Source organism: Dipteris shenzhenensis, chromosome 23, assembly GCF_047967505.1.
Source record: "Dipteris shenzhenensis isolate YYH24624 ecotype China chromosome 23, Dip_SZ_1.0, whole genome shotgun sequence".
Lineage (NCBI taxonomy): Eukaryota > Viridiplantae > Streptophyta > Polypodiopsida > Gleicheniales > Dipteridaceae > Dipteris > Dipteris shenzhenensis.
This window is the reverse complement of record NC_141618.1, coordinates 7,189,827-7,212,939: the sequence shown is the minus strand read 5'-3', so window position 1 is coordinate 7,212,939 and position 23,113 is coordinate 7,189,827. Positions and strand designations below refer to the sequence as shown.

At 41.5% G+C, this 23,113-nt stretch overlaps 1 protein-coding gene across 2 annotated transcripts in view; it reads left to right on the top strand.

The window, feature by feature from the left end:
* Positions 1-22,911, top strand: part of LOC147886935 (protein ENHANCED DISEASE RESISTANCE 2-like) — a 137,165-nt gene extending 114,254 nt beyond the window's left edge. Inside the window, exons 19-23 of one of the 2 annotated variants that reach the window (XM_087394851.1) lie at positions 2,267-2,410; positions 2,578-2,673; positions 2,911-3,012; positions 21,487-21,556; positions 21,705-22,911. In XM_087394851.1, coding sequence (XP_087250977.1) covers positions 2,267-2,410; positions 2,578-2,673; positions 2,911-3,012; positions 21,487-21,556; positions 21,705-21,727 — 435 coding nt within the window. In that variant the 3' untranslated portion in view covers positions 21,728-22,911. Of the gene's footprint in view, positions 1-2,266; positions 2,411-2,577; positions 2,674-2,910; positions 3,013-21,486 lie in introns of both variants that reach the window. The other variant, XM_087394849.1, reaches the window with a different exon arrangement.
* The last annotated feature ends 202 nt before the right edge of the window (positions 22,912-23,113 follow it).

The window sequence follows — 23,113 nt, the reverse complement described above, 5'->3', positions numbered from 1 at the left end:
GCCAAAATCTTTTTTTTGGTGAAAGACATAGGAGGAGTATGTTGATGCATGGCCATACCACCTACTTGGATATGCATTAGTATCAGAAGCGCACAAGTGTAACATCATCCGAAAGAAAACTTATTCACATGGTAGAGAAACCTAGACATGGGTTGACTTTGAAAGGTCTTTTGAGAAGCTTCGGGTAACTATGTCCAAGATCTCAAGGAAATACAACTTCCTTTGTGTTTAGATGTTCCCAGGAGTGAATACCAACTCTTTGGCTGAGCTGTTTTTGTTTCATCATCAAACCCAAGGGATTATGTAACACGAGTCTTGTGGCCTGCAATTACATTGAGAGTGGATTGACTCAGACACTGATTTCCTTCCGAGTTGCTTTACTGCTAAAAATGCATATTCAAAGGGATCCTGTTCTTGCTCTTGAAAATTACATTTCTATTTCTATGGGCTCACACATCCATCTTTTCGGCCAAAATCTTTTTTTTGGTGAAAGACATAGGAGTATGTTGATGGATGGCCATACCACCTACTTGGATATGCATTAGTATCAGAAGCGCACAAGTGTAACATCATCCGAAAGAAAACTTATTCACATGGTAGAGAAACCTAGACATGGGTTGACTTTGAAAGGTCTTTTGAGAAGCTTCCGGTAACTATGTCCAAGATCTCAAGGAAATACAACTTCCTTTCGAAATATTTCCCAAATATAAAAAGCGAAGTTTCACATGACTTGTTGCCAGCAATGATTCATCTTCCACTCATGTTCTTTCTCTTTTTAAGAAGCGTTCCACGTGGAAAAAGTGAATGGAATGCAAGGGACTTGGGAGGAAGAAGAAGATGTGTTATACATGCATGCAACTAGGACATATGTTTCGTGACTAGCCAGAGAAAAAAAAAAAAAGCTATGCCTGGCAAAGCAAGATGATGGAGTTTTCAGCTAATGAAAAAGTTGCTTTGGTTGAAATGTATCAGTTTGATTGGTAGTCAATGCTTGGGTTATGAATTAATTTTGGTAGTTGGATTAATCATGGGGACGATGGTGCATGTTCTTGTATGTGTGGAGCTGTAGGAGATTTTCCTTGATGATTGGTTCTCCTCAGGACAGGTGAGTGGGAATAGATGGGGCCTCTAAGCTGCACTAAAATGGTCCATATGGAGCCCCAAGTCTGCAAACCATCTGCATGTCTGAGCATACCCACTCTGTAAGTCTCCCTCCTCCGCTAGTGCCATAGACGATGCTAGGGTCAACCAAGGGTCAGGGCAGCGTGTTCCATCCTGATGTTGTGGTGTTTAAGTACCTATCTCTATGGAGGTACGTGGCCAACTGAAAGGCTGCAACAAGCTGTGGGGTAGCGATCTGATGTGGGACCAACGACATATGTGGATCATCCATGCGAACAATAAAACCTGCAGCCTCTCTCTACTGGGGACCAGTTTGCCTCTGATAGGTCTGAGCCCTAGAAGGGCCTGTCATGCATACCAGCTGGGCAAACAAGAGAATCGATTAGAGGTGATAAGTGACTTTGTATATTATCATCTTTGTTCTTGATAAAATGTCTAGTGTTGCCCTTGTACATTATTCTAAATGCAATTGGGCACCAAATACAGGTTCTAATTATTTTCCAACAACCTTTGATGTATCCAACCACTAAAAATCAATGGGTTTATTGGTGAAGTTTCCATGATTGCTATTTCAGATAGAAAATTGAGAGCTGATACAACTCGTTAAACAGCTCACATTCTCACACTAAGTCTTTATCTAAAAGCATCAAGTTTTATAGATATGTTTGGGACAAGCATGCTATCTTTTTGGTCTTAATACAACAGCTGTAGTCCTAGGTTATGGAAAGTGGGCAGCAGGGCTTTTGTTAGCCTACATTTGGTTTAGGTCAACATAGGGATGCGTTCATAATTCAAAATTAGATAGAGTTTTTTGGACAGTCTGTTGTCAAGTCCATGTCTACGCCACTAGCTGCGCTCTCTGAGATGCTTTTTCAGAGAGGAAGGGATGGGGCATTGATTTCTGATCCTGCATAAGTAGTACCACTTACATTCAGTTGTAATGTTAATATCAGTCTGCACTTGTCATCATTCTAACTTTGCATAGTTTTGATACCCATCTATTTACCCCATTCTTGAGCACCATGTTAGCTTTGCTTGCTTTAAAGAACTACAGCTTGTGTACTACATGTTATGTTTCTTTGTTCTGTGTCTGAGCAAGTACTAAATTGGCATATAGTGTTATAATTCTATTTCTTTGGTACAGGTGCCGGCCTCTGCACATTATAGCATGGTTCTGTACTTTGTGGCAAAGAGGCCAATTCCTCCTACATCACTGTTGCAGCGATTTGTGGATGGAGATGACGGTTTCAGAAACAGTAGATTAAAACTTATCCCATCAGTTCCTAAGGTAATCTCGCAGGCATGCAGTTCTGTATACTGGCATATTGTCGAGATTTGTAGCAAGTCTTTGAAATCTTGAAGTTAGCTGTTGTCCTCGGTTATTATCATTTACTAATTCAATGTGTGGATCTAATTTTTTTTTGTAGAGTTTTGCTAACAATTCTGCACCCTCAGGGATCTTGGATAGTCAGACAGAGTGTAGGTAGTACACCTTGCATACTTGGAAAGGCTGTGGATTGCAATTATTATCGAGGAAAAAAGTACCTAGAGGTGCTGTTTCCCATCCCAACAAGTAACAGCTCTATTTGGCGGATGTATGTTGTCCTTGAATTGATGAATCCTGGGCGTTAGAAGTGGACCCAGCCTCCAGGCCAAGTTTCTAAAGTGGATCATCATTAAAATAGTAGATACGTTTTGCGTAGGTTAGTTCTTGACATCTGGGTATCCAAGATGGTAATCTGCGGATGAGTACTTATTTGCATATTTTCTTTATGGGATGCCATGCAGGTAGATGTTGACATCGGGTCATCCACTGTAGCTAATGGAGTCCTTGGATTAGTGTTTGGTGTGATAACGTCCTTGGTGGTGGACATGGCATTCCTTGTTCAGGTACACATTTACATTTTTTTACATTTGTGTTCAATTAGGCCATAGTTCAACAGATTCAAATGGCCTAAAAAGTTTATTCATTGAGAGTCTTCAACAGCAAGGCAATGATGATTATAAGCCTTTGGCCCCTTGGCAAGTATTTTTATGTATCAGAGATGCTGCCCTTTTGGGGATGGGGAAGGCTCAAGCTTGTTTGGCCAATCAACTGTATATGCTTTCTCTATTTGTCATCTTTCTTTTGGTTTAACTAAAGGACTAGTTTGAGCCCATCAATTTTTTAAACTAAAGTGTGTTTTATTCAAAAACATTGTAAGTGAGAGAAAAAACTGTGACCCTCTTTACTATCAACAAAAAGGCAAGTCAGTGTACAGCTCTGCCACACCCCCCAGCTACGGGCAAGTGCTCTGATTGCATCCAAGTCTCTAGAAAGGAATTTCTAGTCTGGATGTTTTCTCCATTGAGAGCAAAAGGGTTATATGTGCCAGCACTATATTGAATTCGCCATAAGCTCTGCTCTCTAGCAGATCTACAGGTAGTTTCCTCGAGGCCTATATGATTTGGCCTGGGTTAGAACAAATTAAAACGTGAGGAGTGGATCCTTACGAGGCAGAACTGTGAGTGGACTGTGTGGGCAGGTAGTTCTAAAGTATGGTAGTTTGATCAGTATTCAATTGATTGGTGCTCAGAAGGAGCTTGATGCCGTTCGAGCAGCATATCAATCTTGCAAGCTTTGGAACGTTTGACATAGAGGGCAGGGGAGAGGTCCTAGTCAGGTGCAGCCAAGGAGATTGCATAGAATATTCATTGTGATCAAGTCCTTCATGGACAATGAAATGATATCTGGTACTGAGCTTTTGAACAAACAAAATTTAAAGTCTTGGTGCTATCTAAGCCATGGAAGAGACTGGAGCGAATTTCAGTTTGCTGGCTGAATTTGCAGTAAAAATATTGGATAGTAAGCCTACAGCTCAGTGCGATTTGGGCCACAGGTGTAAGTGTATCAGCATTGATTTGCAGCTGGAAGCTTTTCTAGTTGTTGCGATACCAGCCCTTGAGTATGGGCTGAGATAAGCAGGAGGTCATGGGAGCTATTTTTGGCAGGCATTACAGTCTTGTGAGGGAAAGCAGAACTTACTTTTTGTAGCCTTAATGTAAAGACAAAGTTAGGCCAGTACTTCGAGATAAGCGAGTTCCAGGATCAGTTCAGAGAACTATTTTTTATCAAGGGAATGCTTTTATAGCTTGCAGTCTTATCAAGTCAGAGGGGATGGACAGTTTAAAGTGAGAGCTGGTTGCCCAGCTGCTCAACGGCCATTTTGATACTTGTTGCCTGCCCATGTCCCCACAGAATTGGATCACAAATCCTGAGTCCCCTTTTTGCTAACGCTGAGTCCTCCCTGCTGCCTTTTATTGCTAGCCAAAGACCCTCAGTCTTAAACTGATGTAATGAAGGCCAACTTTATCATAGTTCTAGAAGGATGGGTAGATATTTGTGATGGAGCCTTGTTAAGGCTACCACCTTTAATGTGTTGGGTGGATATTTGTGATGAAGCGTTTTTGGGGTATCACTTTTTATGTATTTGGTGGATTTTCTCTTTAAAAAGATATCTTCAGTCCTTTATGGGAGTTTTTTGGAAAACAGCTTTTTTTTTTCTGAAATCCATTTAATGCTTTTATGCATGGCAGTCAAGTAACCAAGTTTCTGCTCTCAGTCAAGTAACCAAGTTTCTGCTCTCATGTAAACCAAGTTTAATGAAAATTGCTTGTTTCATGTTGGCAGAGAGCCCAGTGGGAAGTTCCGGATTACCCATTTAAGAAAAAATAATTTGTTTGTTTCTTAATCGCAAGGACACCTAGTGGTAAGTTTAAGGGTTATCCCTCTTCTAGTTCCTCATTGAGGACCTATGCAAGTTTAACACATGTGAGGTCTGGCCTATTTTTAGTATCTAGAGGGTGAAAAGTATACGGACCAGGAACTTGTACTTGTCAAGTAAGACATAGTGTAAGGGCTTACTTTCACGTGTCTTGTACCCATACAAAGTAAAGTACATTGACAAGATACTATTGTTAGGATTTACCTTTACATAGTGGACCTCATTTATGTCTAGAAGGACATAGTGAATGTTACGCATGTCTAGATGGACATGTAGTCTTGACAAATATGTCCTTAATCTCTCTCTCGAAAGGCTAGTTTGTATACAATATTATACAAGTTAGGAAGTCCATGGGGATTCCTATAATTTATTTCAACAAATTATAGGAATCCCCATAGGCACTAATTATGTTGTCTTTTTAGCAAACTTTTATCTTTTCACTTATGAATTTGAGTTTATACAACGTCTTATTTCTATCAATACCTGCCCTATCATTTTATATAAGCTTAGCCTAGTTAGGTGTTTTATAGATGATTTATTTGTACCAGATGTTCTTGACTTTCAAGACTTTATGTACAAAAACACTTGTGCTTTTGGAGATGGAATCTATCCTCGTAGCTCTTGTGAATTGAACTGCACTTCAAGAGGGGATTCTTGTGCTTTCTTAGATCTTAGACTTTCTCAATCTTCCGTAGGATTAGAGGTTGATATATATGATAAACATGAACAACCTGAATATAGTGGTTTACAGATTATAGAAGTGCCTCATATTGACTCAAACATTTCTGATTTGGCAAAATATGGAGTCATTTCTTCCCAATTACATAGATTTTTCCGCCTTTGTACAGCTAAGGAGTCTTTCATCACTTAATGTAGTAATTTGATCACTTTACTAATACACAAGAGGATAATCCAAGAAAAATAATGAAAAAAGTACACACAATCTTAGATATGAAGTCTTTTATCTATGGTGTATCGGCCTTAGGCATGTTTAGAATGATTGAACATAGGTTGAAAACAAAAAGCGGGGAGTTGAATAGCCCACTTTTCTTTTAGTTTCAAAAGAGAGTTTGATTGAGTATGCATGTGCTTTCTAAGTTAGGATTGTAGTTTTGCATCTTTGTAGGAAGCGGTACATAAGTGTAAAAGAGAGAGAGAGAGCTTTTATTCTTGGTTTTTGGAAGATTTTGTTTCTTGATTTTATTTTATTTTTGCTTAGTCACCTTCTTCCTTTCTTTTTTATTTCATGTTTTGTTTCTCTTTTGTTTCTTTGACGTATTTTAGTAAGCACGAGGTTTGCCCAAGAGACTCTGCGGGTCTTTAGGAACCCAGTAGAACTGCTCCTTGGGCACCAATGACAACATAAGTGTTGCTTTGCTTGCTAAGTATATCTTTCTTTTGTTTTTCAAAAAGTTTTTGTTACCTCTTTTTTCTTCTCTTTCGTTTATTTCTCTATAGATTTTTGGACTTTAGAACAACAAAAAGTCTAAATTTGTATGATTGGATAGTCTTACAAAGGTATATATAGTCCTTGGTGCTACATTTCCCTTGTATGAGCCTTGTAGGCCAAATTTAGTCCTTTTAGGACAATTAGTACATTGTACTGTTAGTCCTATCTATGATTAGGACACTTAGGACACTTAGTCCAGTCTAAGATAGGGTATTGAGTAGGACAATTAGTACATTGTACTGTTAGTCCTATCTAGGGTTAGGACACTCGGGACACTTAGTCCTAAGATAGGGTATTGTGGTCATGCATTGTACTTCCAATTATCAGCCGACTTTGAGCTTAACTCAGTCTCCTTGCACTCCACTCAGCAGTCGTATCAGAGCTATCTTGGCTGAGACCCATCGATCCTCTCCCTACCCACGAGCTCTTGCTGGTCGCCATCTACCTCAGGAGGGGCACATTTTTTAAAGCCTCAGACTAGTTGGTCGCCCCACCCATTTGTTGGAGGTGGTTGTGCCACTGTTGGTTGGTGGATCAGATTTTTGTTGCCTCTTCTGTACTGGTCGACTCCCTTCTAGTTGGTTGACACTTCTCCCTAAAATCGTCGCCTAACTCAGCCACATATTTACTGCCCTCTTGCTGGTTGACTCACTCAGTTCAAGATGCCTTGGTTGTGCACAACCTGCAGCTCAGTTCAAATCAGTTCAAACAGTCCGCCTTCTACAGTAGAAGTCGATGCCTTATCTGCTGGTCATCATCAATCCTAAACGACTAATCCTGCACAGAAATTGACACCCCTATCATTTTGGTTTTGCCCTCACAGCAAACACAGTTGGTCGACTTCAGAACCGCCACTGGTTAGATCTATTCTGCTGATTCATGGTCAAGTTGGAGGCTTCTGGTGCTGTTTGACAAAACCACGTCTAGAAACAGCTATTTTGACCAGGTGGCCGGCACTGCTGTCACTATTGATTTGAAGGTTTTTGCCCACATCTTGAGGAGATTCCGACTGAATTTTTTGTGGCTGCACTCATCCTTTGACTGTATATTGTCTGTCATTGACTAAAAATTCAACTACAATTGACTGTACTTGCTGCAAACAGGAGTTGTCAGTCAAATCCTTGACATTCCGTGGCATTGGTAAAATTGGGGCATTGGTCAACTACAATGGACTGTACTTGCTGCAAACAGGACTTCTCAGTAAAATCCTTGACATTCAGTGGCATTGGTCAACTAAATTCGGGCTTTTGCCTCTTTTGACTGCTCACTCCAATGGAGATTTTCCTGGTAAGGTTTGACCCTGATTTCTCCCTATTTCTGGTGAAGTTTCCTTTGCAAAGTTAGGGGCTTTGCTCCTATTGCTGTGCATAGGCCCTCATGCCTCTGAAGGTTTTCATTTCAGGTACAAGCACTCACTTTCAGTGGGCAGAAGTGGGCTTTTCGTGCAGTTAAACTGTGCAGGCAAATTCTTGAGGCTATTTCAGCTGCATTGGGCAAATATACATTTGCATTTGGAGATTTTTTGCCTTGTTGCTTAATTGCAATGGCAGGCAATCATTTATTTGGGATGCTTGGAGCTGAGGATTAGCTCGATGGCACCAATTGTGCTATGTGGTCATATATGGTGCACCAGGTGTTGGTTGCCAAGAACATGTAGGCTATTGTTGCAAGAATTGAGGTGAGACCTCCACCATCAGTGCCTACTACTGCACCTGGTAATTTAGGTGGCAGAAATGCTGTGAACTCTTCTTCGTCCAGCACTATTGCTGCCCTATCCCCCACACATGATTAGATCAGATGGGATGGTAGAGATGCACAAGCACATGCTTTGATCGCCTTGTCAGTGAAGAGATTTATTGTCCCTCATATCGGGTCTTGCACGACTGCAAAGGCTGTGTGGGATCAATTGGCTTCTCGAATCCCTATATCAGATAAGGAACGAGGCCAGTGTTGCCTTTTTGTGTAAGCAGTTGGATGGTGTCAAAATGGAAGAAGGGGAAAGCTTGGATGCCTACCTGAGAAAGGTCTAGGACTATAGAGAGTAGTTGATTAATATTGATGAGATGAGATTGTTCCAGACAGTCAAGCTATGTCTACTACTCTAAGTAGACTCCTGTTTCATATCAGGATTTTGTTACTACATTGAGGTTGCTGGACATGGACATAAAGTGTTGTTTGTGTAGGGTTGTTCTGAAAACCAAGGTGAATCAAATGCACATGAATCTTTGCATACCATGCCCGGGGTGCTTGTTTCAATCCTTATAAGGCCTTATACCTTATTTTCATACCATGCCTAGGGTGCATGTTTTTATCCATATAAGGCCTTACACAGCGGGCATACCTTATTTTCAGAGCCCTTAACCTCAAAACTTGGAGTTTGACTGACATATACCTCCTCAAGCAAATCACCAACAATGAAGAAATGCAGTCTTAATGTCGAGCTGATGCACTTCCCAATGCCTGTGAGCTGCAATAGCAATGACACAATGGATAGTAGTGATGCTTGGCAAAAGTTTCTTCAAAGTCAATGCCCTGTCGTTGAGCCTTGCCCTTAGCAAGAAGGTGGGCTTTGTAGTGGTCAAGACTGCCATCAACTTCTCGCTTCAATTTATAGACCAAATTTGTGCTAATGGCACACTTGCTAGAGGGCAAGTCACATAGCTCCCAAGTGCCATTTCGAATTACTGATTCATCTTGATTTGGTTGATCTTTGGAAAGAATTGCAGCCTTTGTCACCTGGCTACACTTTTCAACATAATGCCCTTTCTTCTTACCAGGCACGTATGGATTGCTGGTATAGCGTAGCCCCGCAACAAAATGATGCTTTCACATGCAAAATGTGGGTTGACTATGCCTTTGTGCATTCAGATCATGCACCGTTATGGGTGAGGCTATCTTTTCATGATATGCCAGATGATAGACTGCCTCAAAGGCGACATCTGATAGCCATTTGCAGCATGTTACTTTCAAGGCAATGGTTACTAATGCCTATCAATCTGTGTCTTCTCAAACCCACTTTGATATTGATAATGTATGGGATTCTTTTGTTTCCAAAATGCAAGTTGTAATTAGAGGTTATGGCAAGTCTTACATGAAGACTATGAGGGAAACTGTTGCTGAGGCTAAATTGTCTTGCCAAGACCTTACTAAACTCAGTCCATTTTGTCCTTTGTTCTTGCATGAGCAAACAACACTATGTGAAGCTAAACATTATCTCCAAATCAATGATCACAGGAAACTTGCCAAATGGGAGACCAGAGCAAGACAAAGAGCTTTCGTAGATAAAGGCTGTTCTTCCAAACAATTTTTTCAAAGCTTGCATCAAAAGAGATTAAATACAAACATTTGCAGGGTGCTTATGCCTGATGGTTCATGGACTACATCAAGGTCACAGCTTGCTTCTGTTTGTGTACATCATTTCTCTCAGTAGTTTGGTTATGCAGATCCTCCTTCACAGCAGGTTTTGTCTGCAAGAAATTTGCTCTTACAGCCTGTTTCTCCTATTATCTCCACTACTCAGGCTTTGGAATTGGAGGAACCTTTTACTAAAAGGGAATTGTCAGATGCAATCAAATCCTGTGGTACATGGAAATCTCCAAGATGGGATGGTTTTACAGTTGAGTTTTTCTTAGAATATTGGCCTCTTTTGAAGCATACTTTGCTGCATATGGTGAATTCTGCTTGGCAAAATCAAAAAATGCCAGATACATGGAAGAGAGGTCTTGTTAAACTCCTTCCAAAAAAGCAAATTTGTGAATCTTTGGCTGATTGTAGACCTATCACGCTTATGCCCGTTATTTACAAAATTACTACCAAATGATGGGATATCTCAAGATGTATGCCCCAGGCACACCTTGATTTCTATGTATGTGTGCTAGAGGCACAGTTAGGTGCCCATAAGCACTGCTAGGTGGTGGTAGAAGCCACATAGGATGATTGAGAGAATCTAGGAGCAGATTGAGGAGATGATTGTGGAGCTCAGAGGTCATCAGTGATGTCAGTGATCGTGTAAGAGGTGCCTACTTAAGGACCTCACCTTTCTTCATTCTATAAGCAAGAATTCTCAGTTTGTGTTTACTCCATGCTTTCCTTTCAGTTCACCAACATGCTATCAGAGCCCTTTGATTCTCCTTGAGCCCATTTGTGCCACATCATCTTCTTCTTCTCCATCTTCTTCTTCTTCATCTTCACCATTTCTTCCCTTTTCTCCCAAATCTTGCTAAAGCTTGTTCTTCCTCGGTTCTCCGCCATTCTCTAAGCCCTTTCTGCTGGAGATACCCCTCGTTTGGGCGAACTTCCACCTGCAAGCAATTAAAGAAAAGACGTCTCTGCTGGTCGCCATTCCCCAAATAGCGCATTTTTTCGTCATTTTTCTGTTGCAGAATACTCCCTGCCTGCTGCACCATTGCTCGAGCCCTCTTAGGAGTAGATGGGCGACTTCAAGACGAACATTTTGAGTCACTTTGCAGCCCATTTGGTTCAATAACGAAGGAGAAAACGTCAAAACACAGGTTCAGCCTGCAGCAACTCCCCCGGGCAAAACAGCGTGCCATTTCGCCCAACCTCTGTGTTGGATCTTCTCCTCAATGAGAGCTTTCTTTTGCTCGATAAAGCCCCTTGAGTGCTTCACTTTGTTGCTCCAATTTCGGCCTCCAGCCTCGAACTGCTCAATTTGGGGATAACTGTGATTTCTCTTTCCGCTTGCAATTATCTCCAGAGGTTTCATGATAGAAAGTTCTGAAATTATATCACTTTAGGATGTTTGATCATTGAATGCGATCTAGAGCACATTTGAGTTGCATCTTTGGAGCACCTTCCTGCAGTTTGACAGTTTTACAAGCATATGCATAAAAAAATTGTGGTCAAAGGTCAGCATTTCTTCAAAGATTTGACTGTCAAAGCTGCATTTATTATTGCTTGACTGTATTAGATCAGTTTGACAGATATCTACCGTCTCATGGCACCTTCATTTGACTCCAAGTACAAGAACAAGAAGAAGGTCAGATACCTAAGATATGCTTCTCTACACAACTATGGAGATGACAAGATAATTGTTCTCTCAAAGGATATGATTTTCAGATCCACTTGTTCTTTTATCATGGTACCATCTTATAAAGCACTAGACACTGCCCATTTTGGGTTAGACCCTCTCATGGCTTGCTTATGCAAAATATGTGGAAAGCCAAATCATAAAGCAATGTCTTGTTATGCTACAATGAAAGAGAATGCCAACATGGCTTCCTTGCTGCAGATTGCCAAGATAATGGTTGCCAAAAAGGAAGCAACTACAAAGTGGGAAACTGCCAATCTACTTTCAGTTGATGTGCCTCCACAAGATGAGGTATCCTATGAAGATTATGCTTTTTGAATCATCTCCATATATGCTCCAGATCTCTCTTTTTTATGTTGAGTCAAGGTACTCAGCCTGGATAGTCCTCCAAAATGAATGAAATAAACTATTGTGTGTTTTGTAAACACCTCTGGTCACCATATGATGTAGGCCATGTGTATGTGTTTTGCTCCATGGTACCTCCTGCAGACATTGTGTGCATGTACATGCAGGGGAGATAACCATTGGAAGGTCTTTTGTATCCCTTTTGTTTACTTCGCACCCTTGGGAACCCCTTGCTAGCATGAGAACCTAGCCATAGATTTATCCTTGACCACCATGAGATGGCATGAGAAACTATGAGACTAGATGTATCCTTGACATAGCGTGAGGCATTCCCTTGAGGGGGGGTCTGATGGGATATCTCAAGGTGTATGCCCCAGGCACACCTTGGTTTCTATGTGTGTGTGCTAGAGGCATAGTTAGGTGCCCATAAGCACTGTTATGTGGTGGTAGAAGCCACATAGGATGATTGAGAGAATCTAGGAGCAGATTGAGGAGATGATTGTGGAGCTCAGAGTTCATCAGTGATGTCAGTGATCATGTAAGAGGTGCCTACTTAAGGACCTCACCTTTCTTCATTCTATAAGCAAGAATTCTTCATTCTTCATGCTTTCCTTTTAGTTCACCAACACCAAAATGATTGTTGATCGGATAAAGGCTATTTGCATGATGGGTTGCATCCTGTGCAATATGGTTTTGTGCCTCGTAGGCATATCACAGACAACATTGCTAATGCCTATGTTGGAATAGAATATGCCAAATATATGAGCAGGATGTTTTGCTATTGCAAGTTGATATTGCCAATGCTTTTGACACTGTTCAGTGGGACTTCATTTCACAAACAATGCAGGCCTTGGGATTTGGCAAAAAAATGCAGCAAGTTATCAATTGGCTATATTAAGATAGTAAAGCTGCCTACATACTTTCAAGGGATATTTCTACATCCTGGACTCTTGGTTGTTCTGTTTGGCAAGGCTGTCTCCTTAGTGCTTTACTATTTGGCATAGCCACTCATCCAATGCTTCAATATATGGACCACCTTTTGGACACTGGCATGTTGCATGGATTGGAAATTTCTGGCAAACGCAGCATGATCGCTCAAGCATATGCTGATGATTCTTTCTTTACCCCGAAAAATACTCAGAGCGATCTCTCCTTGATTATGCAGGCTCTTTCCACATATGGCTTGGCTGCTGGTTTTCATGTGAATTTTCAGAAATCTAAGCTCTTGCCGTTGCATGCTAAACACTGGCATAGTCTTTTGTGGCCTGGGAAAATTGTTCCACCTTCTCAATTGATTCGACATCTTGACTATCCTCTAGGTTGGGGGCTCACTCGTTCCCAACAAACTAATTGGGTGCTTACAAAGTTGAGGAAAAAACTTGAATATTGGAAGCTTGCAACTTGGCCTGGGGGCTCACTCGTTTTCAACAAACCAATTGGGTGCTCACAAAGTTGAGGAAAAAACTTGAATATTGGAAGCTTGCAACTTGGCCATTATATGTTCGTTTGTGAATAACGCAATCCATTTTGATAGCATACATACAATTCTATCTGCCCCTCATTATGCTTACTAAGGCAGATCTGGCTTCCTTTATGTCTGCTATCATGGAGATTTTTTGGCATTCAAAAAATGGCAAGAAAAGTCTCAGATTAGTCTCTATGCATCATCTCTGTTCTCCAAAGATGCACGGGGGTTTGAACATACTCGATATTCAAGTGCATATACTTGCTCACTGGGGGAAAATGATGTTGCAGTTTATGCAAGGGGATCAACCTTGGGCTTTCATGATCCGCTCTCTTTTGTTGCATATTGGTAATTCTGCTTTTGGGCATTGGCAGCCTACATAGTGGGATTTTCTACTTGGCTCTATTCAAGGCAAGATCAGAGTCTGTCCTTTTGTCTCTCGTTTGCTTCTTGATTGGAAGCATATTTTATCCCACTTGGAATGGAATGGCAGGGATTCTTTGTTGGGAAATTCCTTGAGGGCTGAGAATATTTATTGGTCCAAAGTATTCCACCTCCTTTGGCTATACAAGAACCCAGGTGTTCTTATTTTATATCTTTCAAAGGTATTGCTTCTGTGGCGGATGTACTTCAGGATGATGGCAGTCTTTTATCTTTTTTAGCGGCTGCTAGCAAGTATGGTTTGGGAGCTCATTATGGTTCTTTGTGGCACAAAATTTCAGAAATGCTTCAACCTTTCTTGCCGGTACCTCGTTTGAAACTTCATGATAGGCTTGAGGATTGGACTCTCCATTCTTCCTCTTCTTCAGCTCGTCCTTTGAAGTTGTCACATATCACAGTGCCTTCTCTATATAAAGTGTTGTTACCTCCATCTTGGGTTTTTAACAGAGCCAATTTTGTTTGGCATATGGATCGCCCATCAAAGTGGTGGAGAAAGCGGCTGCGTCTCCTTTGGCATTATAAAGTCCCTCTTCGGCAACAGGTTTTCCTCTGACGAGTCCTACTTGGCATTTTTCCATCTGGGCAGTTAGTCGCGCATAGACATCTTTGCCACCGATGTCTACATTCTGTTGAATCTGTGCCTCACATTTTCTAGCACTGTCCACATACTTGTGATTTCCTCACTCTCATTCGTCAGGGGCTTCGAGCGAGATTTCCTACTGCTACTTTTGGCAGGTTCTTCTGGTTATTTGGTCTTCATCCAGCTAGACAAGGTTTTGATTTTTTTTTTGTTTGGGTGCGCTTTTGGGCACTTTGGACTCTATGGATGGACAGAAATCATAGAGTCTTTGGTGATCCTACTTTTTCATCTTTTGTTTTTTTCAAACAATCTTTGCGGCAATCGTTTTATGATTGCTTTCAGACTCACTTGATTGACCATGATGTATATATGGCTTATATTGAGATTTTCGGTTGAGTAGTAGTTACTCCTCTTTTGAGTGCCTATGAATGTAATTATTTCACAGCAATAAAATATTCTTCTCACAAAAAAAAAGGGAATGGAATCTAACTCTGACTGCATAGCATCCATCTACTCCTTGCTATCAAAGGCATCCTTGTGGCATAAAGGTTGTTCGTTACAAGTTGTGCCAGTCAGTGCAACATCCAAAACATGGGCATGCATCTAACGGTGTGCACCTCTAGTATGGGCAGCCAAAGGTTCAGCCTGCTTGCTGTCCTTAAGTGTTCCAAGAACCATCTCGGGACCATTTTATGCTGTCTAATACAGCCACTTGCTTGGTAACTGCTTGCTCAATGACATTGTCCTGAGAATCGTTTGCGGTCGCCAATGGCTTATCTAAATCTGTACCGGACTTAAAAAGGGGCAGCAATGTGTGAAAGACATTGGAGGCATTAACATCTAACTGTTTTTGACAGTCAAGCCCAGGCAAAGCTGAGAGCTCAGGAAAGACAACATCTCTGCTGAGAATCACCTTTTTAGTGCTAGGGTGGTATCTATAGCCTTTACTTTCTGAGCTATAGCCAATGAAAATACAGTTCAGTTCCTTATCTTTCAGAATCCAACTTGTGCCTTAGCTGAGATGGTACATGTGCATATGCCAATCAACTAAAGACCTTTATATGTAAAATCACTAGTTTACGGCATGTCCATGCTTATAGGGTGTAATGGTCTTCAATGCCCTGATTAGTTCTTTATTCAGCACTTAGTTTGCACACATAATTGCATCCAACCAAAGTTTCATGGGCAGAGACTTACCCTTTAACATACACCTGGCCATCTCGATTAGAGTCTAGTTCTTTGCAACTTCCTTCTTGTGCGGTGCATAAGGAGCAGTACTTGTGACCACTCTCATTTCCAACGATGGCAAGTATCCGCTTGAAGCATGTAAAGACACTTGGCTTAGACCTTAAGGTACAGGGGGACAGCTGCTTCTAGGCAAAGTGATGGCAAGAAGAAAGACATACAATTATTGCAAGAAGCTAGGGCATGATATTTCAGAATGCAGAAAAAGCAGTCACGACTGCAGTTTTCGATGCTCCTACTACCAATGAAAAGAGCAGTGAGGCGGCAAGTATTGCTCATGATGATTGGGCATGTGCTGTCACATGCCAGTATGATCCTTCCAAGAATGATGCACTTTTATCTACGGCCGATTCTATGTCCACATGGTACCTTGATAGTGGTACTTCCAAGCACATCACATCTTGCAAGAATCTGTTTATATTGTTGGATAATGCACCTAAGGGGGGGGCATAGTTACATGTGCCAACAATGTTTCATATGCAGTTAGAGGCACTTACAATGTGGAAATCACATCAGTCTTGAGTGATATAGTCACTCTATTGGATGTTTTATATGTTCAGATATTAAGAAAAATCCAATTTTATCTCAGCCTTGCTACAGCTGGCTATACAATGATCTTTGATGGTTATCTTTGTGGTATGTATGACTTTAGGCACAATAGCAACAACATTGTACTCATTGGAACACTTATCAAAGGACTGATTCTTATGAGAGAGAGGTTGTCGTAGAGGCACATATAGTGAAAGATTACCTTTATGGTCAATTGCAAATGCTTAATCTGCATTCATGGAGGGATTTCGATTTGCACAGCTTTGCTCTTCCTGCAACAGCAATGTGACAAGCTGATCAAAAGGTATAGTGGTTGGGATTACCTAGAAGTGTGCAGCAAATTTTCTCATTCTTATTCTTTATGTGGATGGCATGCTTATAAATGGGCCATCTACTCAGCAAATTGCAGCCTTTAAGGCCGATTTGCAGCAGTCTTTTCTAATGAACGATATGGGTCAGTTGCACTATTAACTTGGCATACAATTTGCTCACTTTCAGTGTGGCATTATGATGAGCCAGTCTAAGTATATTGGACAGCCCTTGCATCGCTTTTAGTTTCAGGATTATAAGCCGGTTTCAACACCTCTGGAGCCTGGCTTCCGTTTTTCCTCGGAGGATGGCAATGATGCATTTGATGCCACTCTGTATCAGCAAGCTCTTGCACCGCTTTCAGTTTGAGGATTGTAAGCTGGTTTCGACACTTTTGGGCCTGGCTTCCATTTTTCCGTTTGATGCCACTCTATATCAGCAAGCTGTTGGTCGCATGATTTATTTGTCACACTTGGCCAGAGCTTCAATATGTCATTTCCTAGTTGAGTAGGTTCATGCACCAACCCAGTACACAACATTGGCAAGTAGTGAAACGTGTTTTCCGTTATTTGAATTGCCAGAGGTAGGGACTTCTATATGATGACAAGTCCTTACTTACCATGCATTCTTTCATGGACAATGGCTGGGCCGGTTGTTATAACACTAGGGTGTCACATAGTGGCACTTATTTTATGCTTGGGACTTCATGCATATCTTAGTTCAGCCAAAAGCAGCCCACAGTTGCTACTTCGAGTTGTGAGGCTGAGTATAGGGCAACCTTTACAGCCACAGTGTAGTGTGTCAGGCTGTGTACCAAGCACATCAAGGTTCATTAGCATTATGTCAGGGAGCAACTATCAGCTAGAGATATACAGTTGTCTTATGTTCCGACGCAAGACAACTTGGCAGATCTCTTCATGAAGGCTTTACCGTGGCCCAAGTTTGAAGCTTTTCAGAAAGCTTTACACTTGGTTCCTTTTGTTACGTGATATTGTTGTCCCTGTACTAACATAGGTTGCTATATCCTTTGTGGATGAACATATGCAACCACGATTTAGTTTCCAAATATCTCTGTGACATTTCCAGGATACTTAAGCCATACCATGGAGGGAGGTTGTTGCCACATTTCCATGGTATGAGCCTTGTAGGCTAGATTCAGCCCTTTTAGGACAATTAGTACATTTAGTATTTTTAGTCCTATCTAGGGTTAGGACACTTAGTCCTAAGACAGGTTATTATGGTTATACATTGTACTTTCAGTTATCATTCCTGCAATACGACTTTGATCTTCACTCTTTGCTCTCTAGTCAACGATCCTACTTTTCTTTAGAGAGGAGGTTGTCATCCGTCAGTATCAAGCAAGCTTGCAGACGGAAGAGTAGAAGAGGCCTTCAGATCTTTGGGTAAGGAGCATCTTGCTGCAGTGAGGGTTCATCAACAGATGCTTTTGGAGCAAAGAGCTGACTTCTCATTTCATGCACAAGAGTCTCTTTGGATTCAGATTGGGGGAGAGTCAAGCAAGTTTTTTTCTCTGCTTTGGGCCTCAAATATGGCAAGGAATGTGGCGGAGCTTTTTGACTCAGATGGTACTTTACAGTCAAATTCTCAGAGAGTCTTACAGATAGCTTGTGGATATTATGCCTCCCTCCTCATAGCTCACCAAGACTCTATTGATATAGAGACAGGTGCCAGATAGAGGAGGGTTGTGGAGACGATTTTGTCGTTGGTGAGTCTTCATATGAGGATTTCTCTTGATGCACCTTTCACCAACACAGAATTAAAGATGCTTCACTTGGCCCTGATTGAGAGGGATTGACATATTTCTTTTTTATTTCCTTTTGGTATGATATCGAGATCATGTCATATCAGCTCTCCCGGGCATTTGGGACTTTAGTAATATGCCTTTTTCACTTTCTAAGGATCTCATTCATTTCATTCCCAAGGGAGGGAATAGGACTTTGATCATATAATGGAGGCCGATCACTTTACTGAGCATAGTTCATAAAATCTTGGCCAAGCCAATCAGCTATTCTTTGTAGACCTTCCTTCTAGAGTTGATTCACAACACGTAGACATGCTTTGTGCAAAAGAAGCTTGCTGATGATTCTGCAATTTATTTGGATGCCTCACCTCACACTCTTCCTTCTTTCAGACCTACCTCGGATGTCTTTTGTTTGGCAATAGGAGCCCAAATGAATTGGCACAAATCGATAGGTTTTGGGTCAATTATGAGCCATCTCTTGATTTGAGAGCCGATATTGGATTTACTTGGGTTCAGATAGGTACTTCAGCTAATTACTTGGAATGTCAAGTTGGTATTGGTATCTCCTTCAAGCAACAAATGGCTCCATCACTTGAGGGCATCAAGAGGAAGCTTCTTTTTTTGAAGCTCTGCGTGGTTAGATCTTGCCTCAGGTGCTTGTGGTCAACCAAGTGCTTGTAGCCACCATCTGGTTGTTTTATTAATGTTGGTGCCACTCATGGGTTAGTCTATTGCACAGCTCAAAAGATCAATCATAAATTTCCTCTAGAGTGGGTTAGATGGATCTGCAAGTACTAGAGCTAGGTTGGCTTGGGAGATCTTGACACTTCCCACACAGAGGAGGAAGGTATATTATAGATCCAAATATTCAGTTTAGACCGGGGCAAGAGAGGTGGAAGTATCTTGTCTTGCAGGTCGATGGTTGAATGGCTTATGCCAGGGCAAGGCCAGAAGGTATATTATAGATTCAAATATTCAGTGTAGGCCGGTGCTTAGATGGCTTATGCTGAGGCAAGAGCGGTGGAAGGATTTTGTCTTGCGGTGCAATTGCTATTCCACTCCTTTCTCGAGCGGTGATTTGAAGGAGAGCACCATGTGGATCTTTACTTCTGCAAGTATTAGGAGTCTTTCATCACAGCTTATGGCAGCCATTGTGAGGACATGGAGGAAAATCAAAGGTTCCTTCCTTCCTCAATGAGAATGGCACCGATTGGCAGTGAACGTATTTATCCAAGGCAGTGGAACCAAGGTCTAAGAGAGTAGTATGGAGCAACTTGGTGAATGGTGGGGTCGAGGGGTGCACGGAGGTTGCCAACTTACAAACCACTATGACACAATCTTGCATGCAAGCCGCCATTCTTGAAACCATTTTTAATTGGGGTTCGAATTCAAGCCAAGTCGACATCAAATATCGATCGGCATCATGGCAATTGGCTAAGAGTGAACAAAAATCCATCATTGTAAATGGTGGCTTAGAAGTAGAGGACTTGATTAGAATGCTGAATATGTCTGTTAATAAATTGCCATGTCAAAAGTTCTACGCTCAAGGCATAGACTAGCATAGCAGGTGAGTTTGGCTAGATGTTAGAAAACAGAGGGTGGAGGCTGCTTGCTAAGGCCTATACTCCCCGCAGTGAAAGATAAATAAAACAAGATAGTGCCCAGGATCACACTGTGTCAATTTCAAATCTTACGTCCTTTGCTTAGTGTGTACTATGTAGATTTGCAGACAGTAAATGAACAATGCACAATAGAGAGATAGTGTCATGTGCACGGATTAGTATCGGAGTGTACCCCATGGGGTACACAAGACTAGCTCAGGTAGCCTGGGGAGGCTTAGGGCTTAGACAGGCATGATTATCAAGTTGAGTGGCAAGGGTACGAACCAGATAGAGATCTTCACTATTTTTGGTGCATTGGGGCCGAGTCTATATAAGGGGCCCAGAGGTTCAGTTTTCAGAGAGCCGATGGGAGCAAGTCTCGTTCCCTAGTGCTAGGTGTGATGCGGGATTAAGTCGTGGATGTGGGCCTGCATCTTAGCGTAGCCCAAGGCCCAGCAGTAGATCCAAGGCCTCTAGGCGCCACCTGGTGGTATGGGACACCAGGCTGGTCAGGATCTGGTTGGTAGTTCGCTCGGAGGGGACATCTCCTGATTCGGGATCATATCCCATAGGTGTCATGGTTGGGTGGTGAGCAGCCTGCTCAGATTCCTCACGGTTGGTTTGTTCTTGCAGGTCAGAGGTTTCAGGATTGCTAGGGTCGTGTCGTATAGAAACAACAATATACATTTATCCAATGTGGACCAAATCATATACAAAAGGTGTTCTCAGCATGCCACCGTCTAGTCAGCGTGCCACCATCTAGTCAACAGAGTGCTGACTAGATGTGGACCTTGGGAGTGACCATGAGGATTGTTTTTTTCAAAGTGGAGCGGTTCTCCATTGTCCTCGGAGCCCCCCCACAGGGTTGAGGTGGCACTTTCAGCCTCAACCTTGGATTTTCTCTAGCTCTTTCACAGAGTTGTGATTTGACCCTACTAGGGTATTTTTCTTCATGCCTCGCATGATGTACTTTCCCGTTGAGCTTGCTCTTGGAGCTTCTTTCATACTTAATAGAACTCTTTTCTTTGGAGGGGGGCAAAACTGTTCTCCTACTCCTCATGACACCGTCAAAACACTTGGCCTTTGTTGCTCTCCTAGAGCTTATGTGGGCCTCATATGTGTCTCCCGCAAACACATCTTCCTGTTGCTCATCCTGGACAGCCTATTGTAAGGTAGTGCTTGCTTGTGGATGCTTGACCTCCTTGCTGCTGTGAAGGAAGCCCAATGGTCAGGCACAACTTCCTCTTGATTCTGTCTTCCTTTGCTAGCCCCTCTGATGAAGACTGTCAGATCAATCTTTGCTGCAAAGAGTTGCTTCGCCCCAAACAGCCCACCTTTCCTACAGAGTGGGCGGACCCAGTTTATATGATGGATAGGGCTTTCTTGGTTTGATGAAAATGGAATCATAGAACATATTGATGTGCTTCGCCTCTAAAGCAATTGTTCTCTTATGTCTTAAAAGGTTGTGGTAGCGTCCCTTTATGCTGATCCAAGTTTATCTAGAAGCCTTCTTAATGATATTCCTTCACATCCATTTCAATTTCTTGGGGAACAGTTATGCTTTCTCTATGATCTGTCCATTTTTTTCCTATCAGAATGTTTATGCTAGTAGTATATCTCACGTAAGGAATACTTGCATATCTTTATTTGTGCTTATCACCGAATAATTTTACATGAAGCAATGTAGGCATCATTTGTACAATGTGAATTTTCCAATTGTAGATTTCTATGGGTATCAAGTCTCTATGGTTGGTCACAAGGGTGGGTCCATTTTTAACTGGAAGTTTCGATTCTACTTTGCAGGGAAATTCTATGGAAGAGCTACCTGAAAGGTTGATTGGTACTGTCCGAATATCACGACTTGAGCTTTCAAGTGCTGTCTCTCCATGCCTTGAATGAGATTTAATCAACTGGTTTCTGCCATTCTCATAGGAAGTTCTCATGTACACTTAATTTCAATTTGAATGATGCTTCTGCAACTCCTTGATTGTCGAATAAAATTAATTTACTTCACCTTACAGGATACAAGGGTTCCAACATGTAAACCTTTTTCTTGTCTAGTCCAAACAGATTGGTCTTTCTCTTATCATCTCATGGCGATGCTGATATTTTTCCTATTCTTTTATCATTCAAATAAACCCTTCCCTGGAACAATGAGAAGGATGTAAGCACCATATTCACTTCCTGGATCTGGGTGAGTGCTTATGCTGGCCAGAATGTCAAACATCAAGCAACATTCTGGCAGGATTTGTTATAGACTGCAGGCATGGGTCGTATGGAGACCTTAAGTAGATAGGTGCAGAGTATGGAACCAGGTGCTGTGTTTGGAAAGGTTAAGCACCATTTCCAAGAGACGTACCACGTGGTCCTGGCCATCAAGAACTGTGGCTTTTTCTCTGCAATATATTACACTGTTAACGGAAGGAGATGCACATGTGAAAAGTTATTAGGTCTAGCCGAGTGAGGCATAGATGAGTTGTAAATCTATTGCAAATTCTTTTTCCCTTTGAAATTTTCCTTGAGAGCATGTTGGATTTGATACAAAGCCAGCTGGAAGCCAAACTTGTTTTGCATTAGCCTATGCACGACTCGACAATGTTTGCTACTCTGGTAGAAGGAATGGTCAATTTTAAGACAAAAATGTATTGAATTAATATGATGCCAAAACCTTTGACCTTGGATGGAGATGTAGACATTGTATTTGTGACAAGACAGCTCTTTCCTGCAGGTTCCCTCCCCAAATTCACCTATAAAAATTCACAAAACCGATGGGAGCTATGCTTTTTGTATGCCTACTTGTGAAATGCCTCTCAAGGGATCTTTAATCCAGTACGAATCCCTGCATCTGGGATTTTTGATGACTACGGGGTTATCCTATATGGAGCATGCTTGACGATGTTACTATGGGATGTGGGCATGCTAAAACGAGGTCAAGAACATTGTTTTAGAATGCTTCTCAAGGAAGTAATTGACAAGAAAATGCATTGATATCAAGCATGCTCAACCTCAAACAATTCATTGAGGATATGTGTTTTACATTTGTGAAAGGATACCTGGACATTTTGAAATAGAAAGCTTGTGAATGAAAAGCCATGAGTGAGCTGTTCAGGATCGGCAAAAATGCAATATGTATGTTCACAACAATTAATCATTTAGCTTACCATGATTTGTATGGAGATGTATGGCAAAGTTCACGGTCCTTACAATAAAGCATGTATGTTTGTCACTTTAATAATATGCAAGGGTGATGTATGTTATCCATAATCTTTCTTCGGAGCATTGGCTATGACATCCATAATCTTTCTTCGGAGCATTGGCTAATCAATGTGAGTACCATCGAGGTCCAAGGGAATTGGTGGATGTGTTTGTACTATCAAGGAATGTTGCAAGGTTTCTTATTTATGAATGACATTTTTTGTTTATGAGTACA